At 34.2% G+C, this 12,345-nt stretch overlaps 1 protein-coding gene across 1 annotated transcript; it reads left to right on the top strand.

Annotated features, from left to right (window-relative positions):
* The first annotated feature begins 55 nt into the window (after positions 1 to 55).
* Positions 56 to 4,105, top strand: LOC114745122 (ankyrin repeat-containing protein ITN1-like). Its single transcript, XM_028933267.1, has 5 exons — positions 56 to 127; positions 504 to 572; positions 1,171 to 1,317; positions 1,705 to 2,042; positions 2,821 to 4,105. The coding sequence occupies exons 1-5, from the start codon at positions 88 to 90 to the stop codon at positions 3,520 to 3,522; spliced, it is 1,296 nt and encodes a 431-aa protein (XP_028789100.1). The 5' UTR covers positions 56 to 87; the 3' UTR covers positions 3,523 to 4,105.
* Positions 4,106 to 12,345: the final 8,240 nt, after the last annotated feature.

The following is a 12,345-nucleotide window of genomic DNA, read 5'->3' as shown; positions in this document are numbered from 1 at the left end:
TGGAAATCTGAAGTTTTGGGCGATATGACAAAGAATAAGGCCACGACGAAGGAAGAATTAGAGAAGGAAGAACATAAATCGTGCGTCATGGCTCTCAAGGATGCGGTCCAAAAGTGGATTAGAAATAGTAATTACCTTTTGCATGAACCTTCCCTACCTATTTTCTTTGATTTTTTTTTCTCTTTTAAAAAATTGACTTGAGGCTTGCTTGAGCCTAGGCAGGCCTCACAGTTTAAAAAACACTTGCAAAGATATACTTACAAACTAATGACTAACGAGAGCATTATATTGATATTTAATTATAAATTTTCATGATGTTCACTGCAGATTTTTTGTTTGTAAAAAGGCCCTTTTAATTTTCTTGTAGTTAGTTTACTGTGCTCACAATACTGGTGATTTTTTTTTTAATTTCAGTCAAACACATTCTTTATTCTCATCTATATGTATATGTATATGTATATCAACCACATAAAAATTCTCTATGACTGTCGTGTTTATTACAGAAGGAAAAGAATATAAAAAGATCAAGTTTTTCAAGTCCACAATTTGGGTCCTGCAACACTTTGAACTAGGTACGCAACCTCTCTTAGCTCGCAATATGTAGAGTCCGTGTATGGTTTATTCTAAGTCCAACGATGCTCTATTCTAGTGTCCCGTTCCAGTCATTTTGGGATAGGATAATCCCATCTTAAAAATTTTTGAAGCAAGACCAAATAGGATAGGACAAATTGTTTCGAAATGTGACAGGTGTCTCATCCTAGTATATTATATTTTTTAATTTTATAAATTTATGTTACCTATCATTTATTGCTTTGGTTATGTCGTTTATAAGTTTTTCTAGATGGATTATATGTTTTTGTGTACTGCCAAAATTTTAGCCAATTTTTATCTATTTTCTTTCTATAGTTTTTATCATGAAACTTTATACCATATGTATGACAGGGCTTCAAATTAAAAAATCTTTAAAAAATAGACGGGACACGGCATAGAAAGACTGTCTGACCCTAGGGACCAGAATCACCACGCACACACAATTGAGCACATGTTGGGATAACATTTATATTGATTAATTCGATATAGTGTGATATACCGTTATCATCACCATCATCTCTCTCACTCTATATATATACGTACACACACATATCTCTTTATTGCTGTCTACTTTCCCAGCTGGACAATCAATTTATGAATTTCTTGGGGTACGACAAAAGAAGCAGAAGCACACATGGTCTTGTCAAATAACGGATGAAATTCTTCATGCCCATTCGGTTATGTCACCAGGGACACCCTCATTTCTGAAGATGTCAACTAACAAAGGTAATAAAAAAAAAATCCTTGTAAGGCATCATCATCATTGTATATTGAGAGGAAAAAAATATCCGTGTCCCAAGTAAAAAAAATTAAACACCAAAGATCCCGTAGAATTTAATGGATAATTTTTCCTTATATATATTTACGTGTAGGTACAGACTGGTTTTAAAGATTTATGTTGAACTTCAATGAATGTAGATTGGATTGGACCACATGATTGCATGCATTATTATTATGTTTTCGACCATAATCAGACCCCTTTAATTTACAAAATGTTACAGAAGATTCAAAGTCCTTATAACATTGTTGTTGTGTTTTCCCCCCCTCAAATTCCATTTGCAATAACTTAACTTCGTAATTCGCATGTATGTGCGGCTCCGAATGATTCAATAGATGGTGAAAGAATTGAGACGCCTCTTATGATCGCTGCGAAGAACGGTGTGGTTGATATAGTGAAAAAAGCTCTGAAAAAAATCCCATCATCCATTAATATTGACGACGTGAATGATGAGGGGAAAAATATAGTCTTATTAGCAGCAGAGAAGAAGCAAACGAAGGTATACGAGTTTTTATGCAAACCGGAAATCCTTGCCCTCACCGGAAGTCTGTTTCAGCAAGTGGATAATGATGGAAACAGTGCATTGCACTTGGCAGCAAGGTATGGAGGCGGCCGTAATTTGAACCATCATGGGGAAGCATTTCTCATGCAATGGGAGTTTAAGTGGTTTGAGGTACGTAAGCCGCCGGTATATGTGTGTGTTTATATATACTTCCTCATGTTCTCAAGTATTAACCTTTTCTACTTCGTCCCTTCCTAACCAATTAACCAAATTCCTCTTATGAATTTTATTGAGTGTAATTTTGATATTTTACAAGAATGACTAATTATAACTACTTTAATATTTATATAAAATTGTTATTAGGTGCCTATAATAAGGATTAGAGGAAGTGTTGTGTCTTCATATATATAGAAATTTCGCACTGTTAAAAACGTTAAGTTGCTACAAATTTTTTATGATACTCTCTAGTATTTTAATAGAAGAAACATGTTACTAATTTGAGGATATTAAAAAGATTAACCAAATGGGTTATCTATAATAACTGTGTTTTGGTTTTTCTTAAAATACTTTTTTTAATCATATGTATTAGAATTACCCGATAGAAACTTTCTTAATATATGCAATCAGTAGGAATACCTTAGAGAGAATAAAACTTTAAATTTAACAGACATAGTAGACAGAGGTATTTTATTTAGTACTACTTCTAGTTTTTAATATAAGAGCTAGTTATGTGGTTGGATTTGGTTTTGAATATAATACCTCCATCTATCTTGTTTTCTGTATTTATCATTTTTTCCAAACTAATTTATACTTATAAATCGATTTATAATTTAGCATTACACAGAGATATTTCAGATAGATCATATATTACAATAAATTAGTTAAGTAGCTTTTTTATATTAAGTATAAAAAGAAGTACCTGAGCTGTATTCAAAATGGGGTGATGCAGTATGTGAGACGTTCAATGCGGCGTGGTGTGTTTTCGAGATACAACAAGAAGTTGGAAAGCCCAGATGACATCTTCAAAGAGACTCACAAGGACCTAATAACCCAAAGGGATGAAGAGTGGTTGAGTAAAACCTCAGGAGCATGTTCGGTGGTGTCGACGCTGATTGCGACGGTGGCGTTTGCCACAGCCGCCAGTGTGCCTGGCGGTTTTGATCAAAACCACGGCTTCCCACTCCTCATACACAAGCAAATATACCAATTCTTTGTGGCCATGTCACTGGCGGCCCTTTGCTTCTCTCTCATAGCCACCATCCTCTTACTCTCCCTCGCTACTGCTCGTTTTAATGTTGTTCAGTTCTACATAGACCTGCCTTTCAGGCTCTTCCTTGGTATGTCCACCATGTTCATTTCCATTCTTTGTATGTGGATATCTTTCTGCGCCAGTCATTCCTTCTTGCTTGTTGACAAGGCACGAAAAGTTTATATTCCTATTTATATTATCATATCAATCCCAGCCACCATTTATGCTATCACAAATTTTCCAGTATTCTGGAATCTTCTGACTACTAGCTTTTCCAAGCTTCCGGCCCCTAGCCACAACTCCTTCCCTGCAAGAACCAAGCCCCCTGAGAAAGACCAAAAATCTGCATGTGCAGATGTTTCGAGCAAAACTGTGAAAATTTGTGAAGATTATGAAAAATGACCAAACATTAAATACTTCTATGTATTTTGAAAGCTTGTTTGTGGTTTGTGACATTTAATATTTATTGTTCGTCCTTTGCTTGCAATAAATAAAGTACTGTTTGAAAATCATGCTGTAATTTAATTTGGTTTTGTTTTTGCTGGAGAATTAATTTGAGGGCCTTAGATGTTACGTTTATGAACCCAGGATGGGTGTGGTTTGGGAGACGGTGTTATGTTCAATTATTTATATGTTAATTCATGTACTATTGAGCTCTTTCAGTGTTTTTATTGATTGGAGTTACATTACTGATGCATAAATATTTATTAAGAATGATTGTATGAATTAATGAGAAAAAGGAAAAAATGCCATTATCTTCTTGATTAATTAGACATATGGTATAACAGGGTACTTAAATGGCATTACAAGTGTAACCAATATATATATATATATTTGGCATAGCAAGGCGTTTTAGTCATTTTAGGCAAATTCTAAAAAGGACTATGAGGGACCAGTGAAGTTTGAAAGCACGAAGAAGGACCACAGAAAAGTGGGGGCAAAAAAAAAAAAAGAACTGCTGAAACGCAGCGTTCAGATTAGGGCATGTGGAGAAGGAAATTATCATCTTCATTTGCAAGAGGGAACCAGGGGGGCACGGCATCCCACCTTCACTATCCATCGTCATCTTCCTCCTCTCAACTCACCATCGTTTCCATCTCACTCCACTCACCATAAAGGCTGGCAACCTCTACCCCTTCCATCATCATCGACTGTGACTTCATCTCCATCTTCCCACTTGCACAGCCAGCGACCTTCATCTTCATCTCACGTTCTCTTCACCATCATCACTGCTTTGGCCTCTATCTTCTGCTCTCTTGTTTCAGTCTCTCAACCCATCCCTTTCCTCTTCTTCCAGCTCGTGCGTGCCACTGTGATGATGTTTAAGAGGTTGGAGAAGCTCGGTGGAGCACTAAATCAGACCATGAGCAGCTGAACGTGACATTTTCCCTCGTTGCAAAGACTGTGCCGGAGCATCAATTAGGGAGTTTTGGTTGTATTCTTATCTCCGATTTCAATTTTGCATTTTGGTTTATCTTAGTTAGATATTTCGATTGTGATTCTAGAATTATTATATTACAGTTGTAGTATAGTTTGGGATTTGAATGTTGAGATTAGATAATTGCGTACAGATTTGAATTGTTTAATGTTTGACTTGCTTGCTTGACATTGAATTGAGTTGATTTAATGTTAATTTTTTGAGTTAAGTTGTTGTTCAGTCTTTAATGTGCGCAGTTGTTTAATATATTCCAATGGTGCTTAATGAGGGTTGTTAATTTTGTTGTGAAATCTTTTAGTTAAAGGGCTCATTGACAGGTAAATTAACTTAAGCTTAAGTAACTGATTTAGAAATTAAAACTCCATAAATCTTTTGAAGCAACGAAGGCACGGTTTGAAGCTGCATAGGGGAATTCATCTAAATTTTTAACTCTTTAATCGATTTTCTTTCATTCAGATCTCAGTTTAACCTTTTTACTTCTCTTTATAAAAGAAAATTCAAAAAGAAGTATTTAAAAAAGTTTTCAATTTATTTTGGGGTAAAAGTGCAACTAGTACCTTGAAAAATTTTTAAAGGTAAAACCAACACCCTAAAAATTTTTAACGGTGCAATGCCATTACCCTGACATTTTTTTTTCACTCCGTTTTCTCTCTCAAGAGAACTGGACATTGATTTTTTTTTTTTAACTTGAAATGGCCTTTAATGCTTAAAACTGGAGATGATGGTGGGGCACTGTTCGTCAAGGCACGGTTTGAAGCTGTATAGGGGAATTCATCTAAATTGTTAACTCTTTAATCGATTTTCTTTCATTTAGATTTTAATTTAATCTTTTTACTCCTCTTTATAAAAGAAAATCCAAAAAGAAGTATCTAAAAAAAAATTCAATTTATTTTGGCTAAAAGTGCACCAAGCATCTTGAAAAAATTTTAAAGGTAAAACCAACACTCAAAATTTTAATGGTGCAATTTTACCTTAATAAAATAAAAGTGGGGCAATCCCACCCTTACCGTAACATTTTGTTTTCACTCCGTTATCTCTTTCAAGAGAGCTGGGGATTGGTTTTTTTTTCTTTTCTTTTTAAAATAGCACTTAATGCTTAAAACTGGAGATGATGGTGGGGCACTGTTCATCAAGGGCTAAACCCGGGACGAAGCCATTGAGGGAGCACAAGCTATGCCTTCGACCTACCTCGATGAAGCAATGAAATTATTGCAAGGCAAATGTAAGCTATTATGATTGGGGGAAAGCGAGCGATTGAGTTTGGTATTATCTCTCCTGGAAGGCTTCTCTTCTTTCTGCTGTTTTCCTCTCCTTTCTCCATGATTTCTTTTCTTATTTCTCAGCTATTATGAGTACTAGCTGCTTCCGTGTTTTGGTGACTTTTATGTATCAAAACCTATCATCTTGAGTTGTATTGAGCTACACAGTATTTCAGTTGCAGAAGCTAATTCCAGTTTTGGTATGCTCAGCATATTGTTAGTATTTCCTTCTATTCTTGAGCTATTGGGCAGGAAGACCACAGCATGAAATTACCCTCAAGAGATTCCTTGTTACATGGGGGAAAAAAGAGAGTGGACAGTAAAGGAAGCAAATTCCTAAAACACAAGAGAAAAGACTTATTTTCTTTTATACGGGCAGAATACAATAGCTTGTTGATGATTCTTTTTCCTATGTTGCTCGCATTCCCTCAATCACTCCGTCCCTCGTTCAGCCCTTGAAGAAGACAATGAACACTGCCCCACCCACCATCATCTCCAATTTTAAACATTAAGCGCCATTAAAAAAAAATCAATGTCTTCCCCGTCGAAACATAGCTGATAGGTTGGAACACTAGAATGGTCGACGATGGTGAGCCGTCTTTGCTCGTACTCTGAGATCTTTCTGCTGGCTTGTTTAGACTGTCTATCGACTGCACCAGTGCATGTAACAACGTTTCCAATGAGTTGAACCGCTTATCTATACCATCAAAATGCACCCGCGCGCCTCCTCTATGAAATCATTCGTCTTCTTCATATTGGCTTGCAGCTCCTTCAGTCGCGTGTTCTCAGCAATGTGCCTATCAGTGAAACCACCATAATGTCACATCAAAATTGCAAATCACAACTACAGAATGTCACATTAGAATTGCAAATCACAACTATGATCAATATAACCAGCTCCCAAGGTATATATATTAAATGGTATCATAATTACAAGACTTATTTCAATGCAACGAAGAGAGCTACAAGAAACAGAATCACAGAAGAAGGCAGAGAGTGGGTCAGAGAGGAAATTAGAAAGGGAGAGAGAGAAACAATTCAAAGCATTCCATACCCAACTCTACCCAACTTTGTCATTTTTGTCCCCCAATTACAGGTAGAAATAGGCCAGGTGGCCTGCCAGAGACGTGTGGCTTGGCCTGTTTCAAAATAGAAAAAAGCTCAGGTTGAGCCTTTTTGATGGCCTGTTTAGCCTAAGAGGCCAGGCCTAAGCTTTTTGGAAAGCCTATTAAGCCTATCAGGCCTGATTTGGGCCTCTTTTTTAATCTTATTTTTAATTTTTATTTTGTACTTATATCTAGTCTTATTTTAAATTTTAATATATAATTATAACTTTTTGTCAATAATATTAACTATAATTAAGATTTCAAATATTACTTATGATATTAAAATTTAAATAAAAGATAATAATAAAAAATAATTATTATGTAGTATGTATATTTTACATTTTTTATTAGCCTATGTATTCTTTAATATGTATTTTGAAAATTTTAAAATTACAAGCTCTTTTAACAGGCTCAGGCCAAGGGCCTTGGCTGTCTTGTTTTTACCCTTACCTGCAATATCTTCTAGATCCCTCAACTGTCATGGCTTTTTTCCTATTGTGTTGGCTCCTTCTAACTGGATTGGGCTCCGTCTTCTCATTTGGGTCTCCACATTCTAAGTCCAATCCCCTTGAGCCTGCAACAAAATAGTCTTGAGAAATTTACTCATGTGACCTCGTGTTGTGCTAAGGGTTTCTTGGAAGCTACTTGGCTAAGAATAGAAGGCAATAATGAAGGTGTTGTAACTAGTCTTGGAAGCTAAGAGCTATATGGTTGTTGATTGTTAAGGTGTGATGTTTATTATATGAATTACGCTAAGATATGCTTGGAATGGTTGTGCGATTTTGTTGAAGAATTTAATTAAATTAAGATTGTTGGATATTTATAAATTGGTTTGTGGAATGGTGTAGAAGAGGAATTAGGTTACTGTGGATTGTTATTGAGTTGGCTTAGAAAATGTATTTGAAATGTTGACTTAATATTCGAATACTAAATTTTGTTGAAATTAAAATGAAATCCTTGATGCTGGCCTTGAGTGCAATATCTATATACAAAATCTTGTATTTTGTTTTATTGAAATTTGGCGAAGAAGAATTGAAAAAATTGTTATGAAAAATCCTTGAATAAATTTTTGGTTGGAATATTAATATCTTGTTCTTAGACATTAGAGGACTGAGGAGTAAGCACATTGCATAATTGTATAAATATAAGCAAATATTATGATTAAGAAAGTAGTTGGTTAGTGAAATGCACCCGATGGTAATTCTTATAAATGATATGTTTTTCAATATGTTATATATATATATATATATATATATATTTATTTATATTACCAGGCTTCTTGGAACTATAACATTTGTTTATTGATATTTGAATGTTTGGACAAGATAATGAGTTCGACTTATGATTTATATATTTTTTAAAATATCCCTATATGAACTTATATCGTTTGAAATAATCCTTCTTCGGTGACTAATGGAATTTGAAGGAAAGTTTTGAAAATATTATTTGAAGACTTTCATGGTGGGATCATTTATTACAAAATATTCTTTCTTTATGAGATTTCATTATGGGAAAAGGATATCTTTCGTTTAATGATAAATTGATCCCATGCATGTTTGAAAATGATTTTTAGAGGACTGAACATAGAACACTAGTCACTAACAACAATACTGTTAGCCCTAGGTGCACCATGGTTAATATCAAGCTTGCTTGTTATTCATGGCTTTGGCCGCGCTTGTTATCCGTGGGCATTGTTCTGACACTTGTATCCGTGGCTTCGGCTTCACTTGTTTCGTGGCTGCGTCTATGCTTGTTTTGGTGCGCTATGCTCTCGAGCTCACTTGATATTTATGGGCAACGTTCCCATGCTTGTTTCATGACTTTAGCGGTGCTTGTTGGTTACTTATTCTCGTGGACTGTATATCCACACTTGTTACTCATTCTATTGAAGTCCTCAATTGAAAAGAGTTTTTCACACTATTTCGTGATTTGAATTTATAAATAGGTTTTTTTTTATATTTGGTTAATTTTGTATGTCAAAAGTTCTTTATATATTTTCTTTTATGTTTTAATGGCTTGTTTAGAAATTAAAAGCAATGGTAACTTATTTATTTTACATGATTATACTGAATAATTTATTCTATTACCATTTCCTTTACCTTTTTTTTTTTTTAATGGGAACTATCTTGTCTTTAGAGAAAATGGTTGACTCTGCACCTCCAGCTGAATAGCAAAGAGACTTGTTGCTAATCAAGGCTTGTGGATATACTTCAGAACATCTTTTAGTGATGTAAGTCTAACTTTACATTTAAGTATTTAATTTTGTAGTTTATATGCTCCACATAGTCTATAAGCAGGTCTCTTCTTCCTTTTGATTCATTTTCTTTTATGTGTATTATTGCTATGGAGCAAAGCTCCATTTTGTTACTCGACTATTGGGCTGTTGTAGAATTTTCAAAAAAATTCAACTTACAAGGAAAGTTCTTCCAAAATCTCTACATAAAGCTTAATATTTTGATATAGTAAGATATTTATATATGAACTAAAAATAATTGATGAACCCTTAAGATTATTGTAATTATTATTTTAGGAGTTTGTTTGTATGTCTTAAAGGTTTTAAAAATGTGAGTTCTCATATTCTGCCCGTCACCCCTTATTTTTCAGGGCATGACAAGTGTACGATCTCCTATAGCCTTATTACTACATGTTAATCAGTATAAAGTCATGATCAGAATTAATTTATCTTATTATCAGACTTGGGTTAATAGGCAAATGGGCCATAGGCTTCGAGTGGGCTTAGGAAAAATATTTGGGTACAAAGATGGCCTCTACGGTTAAGGCAGATGGTACAGAATTAATTGTCCAAGTCTTCCCTCTGTAGTTATCTTCTTTCTGCTTCCCTCAGAATTATTCCCTACCGCCTTTTCTCTTTCTGCTATTGTTTCCTAATCTGTCATTGCTTCATTTCCACCTCATTGTCACGTATCCCAATATATAACCGGTAGAAGCACTTAAATATACATTTCGTAGCAGCTAGTCTTCGAATCTGATTTTGAGCCTTGTGGATATACAGGTTTTGCTGTCTCTTTACAAGGTTCATAACATATAATCTTATTAAAATATCCTGTTGCAGTTCCTAATTATTTTTGTATTGATTTATATGTGAACACCACATTACATTGGCTTGAATTCGAGAATTAGTTAATGTAATTCTTGAAATTATTTCATGTGATTTTCAAAATTTCTAAAAGGGCACCTTAGTTTTCACTACAAAAAAAAATCACTTTTAATGACAACTTTTAGCAGCGAAAAAAAAGAGTCACCATTGAAAGTCATCCTTTCAATGGTGACAATAAGGGTTGTCATTAAAAGTGGGGCTTTTTAGCGGTGACATGAAAGTCACCACCAAATGTATGAATTTTTGTGCCGACACCATGTGGTTGTCACTAAATTGTTCAACCTATTTTGTCACTGTTGAAAGGTGTAAGCTTTGGCAGCAAGGTGTAAGTTTTGGCAGCGATAAAAAATGTCACCGTTGAAAGTCATACTTTCAACGACAACTATCATCTATCACCGCTAAAGGTACTTTCAATGGTGAAAAATTCTCATCGCAAAAACATAAAAATACTTTCAGCAGTGACATTGAAAGTGCCACTGAAGCATACTTTCAGCGGTGACTATCTTGTATCGCCGCAAAAAGCATGTTTCAACAATGACATTTTTATCGCTATAGAAAGTGTTTTTCAAATTTCTTTTATCATTTTTTCATTTTTTATGAAAAATTATGATATTTATATTATAATTTTTATTGATATAAATAATTCTACATAACTGAAGGTTTTTCATGCATATTGTGTTAGAAAGAGTTAGAAAGAGATAATGTAGTGTGTGTGAGAGAAAGGAGGAGGTAGAATGGGTGGGGTGTGTATGAGATAGTTATAATTATACATGTAAGGTGGAATTAAAAATATAATGTGTGTGAGGAATGGGGTGCAAGCATGCATGAGAGGGGATGTATGTTTGAGAGATAAGGAAAGGGGAAGGTAGTGTGAGAGAGTGTGTGACAGGGATGTAATATAATTAAAATATAATTGAAAGTGAGAGTGTGTGTGAGTGTGAGAGAGAGGTATCATAATTGAAAGGATGATATAATTAAGTTTACGTACAAGGGAGAGATGATTGTAGTTAAATCAGTGTGAGTATACTTAGATGATAATATTTGATTAGAGGAAGGGGTGGGAAATAGTATAACTAAAGAAGATGATATAATTAATTAAAATATTTGAGAGATAGTTAATTAAATCATGTATATAGTTAATGATTTATTACCATTAATATTTTCATTTAAAATTAAAGTGTGGTAAGTTATCAAAATTTACTAAATCATGTGCACATATTATATATAAATAATGTTGCTACACATTGTGCGTCAAATTCATTAGTTGTGCTGGTGATGTTCCACGGGTTAAGATGTAGGTTCTTGTTTCGAATTTCAAAATTCGAAATTTCGCATTCGAATATGTTGGCATTCGCATTATGAGGGAGTTTTTTTTTTCCCCCCCGCTTTACGCTGTGTTTGGCTTGACAGAGGGAAGGAGAGGGAGGGATTTAATGATCTCCTGTTTGGATTGATTAGAGGGGAGGAAGAAGGAGCAATTTTAATAATACCTTATTTTGTTCTAATAAAAAATTGACTATTTTAACCTTATAAAATTTAAATGAATTTTCTCACTTTTTTATTTTGTTAAGATATAACTATATATATAATACAATTCACTAATTTTGATTTACAAGACATAGTTACACACTTATAAGATATCCAGATAAAAAGTCGTGAGTGACAGATTTCAATAAAAAAAAACCTTGAAATTGAAAAAAAATATCAATGGCCTCTTGGAATTAGAAGAGAGAGAAAAGAAAAAGGTTTACAAATGCTCCCTAATTTTGGAGACAATTATCTCAACAACCTCTTGATAGATATTCAAAAGAACTCTCTTATATAGAAATGTTTACGACTGATTAGGGGTTAACAAATTCAAAAGGTATATGAGGAATTAAAATATTATTTCTCATCTCCCTTCCAAAAAACCCCATTTTTGAAGGGGAGGCTAGAAGGGAAGGGGAGGGGAGAAGACTCCCTCCCCTCTTTAAAAAATATCTTAACCAAATGAGGGGAGAGGAGTTGCTCCCCTCTCCTCCTAAAAAATTGTACCAGCCAAACAAGGGGAGGGGAGCAACTTCCCTCCTCTCCCCTCTTAAAACCCTGTACCAAACATAGTGTATGCTCCACCTTTTTTAAAATAGAAAATAAAAATAGCAGGATTTGAACATGAAACATAGGGATTAGGGACCATTTTAAGATTTCACTATAATTTAGTACAAAACAAATTAAAACATATTTAATGAGTTAAAAAATAAGAACTACAATCCTATCCAACCAATTTGATTTTGAATTGATAATTAATTTGTCATTTTTGAGTGT

Source organism: Neltuma alba, unplaced genomic scaffold (assembly GCF_004799145.2).
Source record: "Neltuma alba isolate B1F8T4 unplaced genomic scaffold, ASM479914v2 tig00004532_pilon, whole genome shotgun sequence".
Lineage (NCBI taxonomy): Eukaryota > Viridiplantae > Streptophyta > Magnoliopsida > Fabales > Fabaceae > Neltuma > Neltuma alba.
This window is presented reverse-complemented; position numbering and strand designations above follow the sequence as displayed.

What these genes read in the sequence shown, in the direction of transcription:
- LOC114745122 (XM_028933267.1), top strand. Translation starts at nt 88, where the DNA reads ATGGCTCTCAAGGATGCGGTCCAAAAGTGGATTAGAAATA. An exon ending in CCAAAAGTGGATTAGAAATA is followed by an intron (nt 128 to 503) that starts GTAATTACCTTT and finishes TGTTTATTACAG; the next exon opens with AAGGAAAAGAATATAAAAAG. An exon ending in CCTGCAACACTTTGAACTAG is followed by an intron (nt 573 to 1,170) that starts GTACGCAACCTC and finishes CTACTTTCCCAG; the next exon opens with CTGGACAATCAATTTATGAA.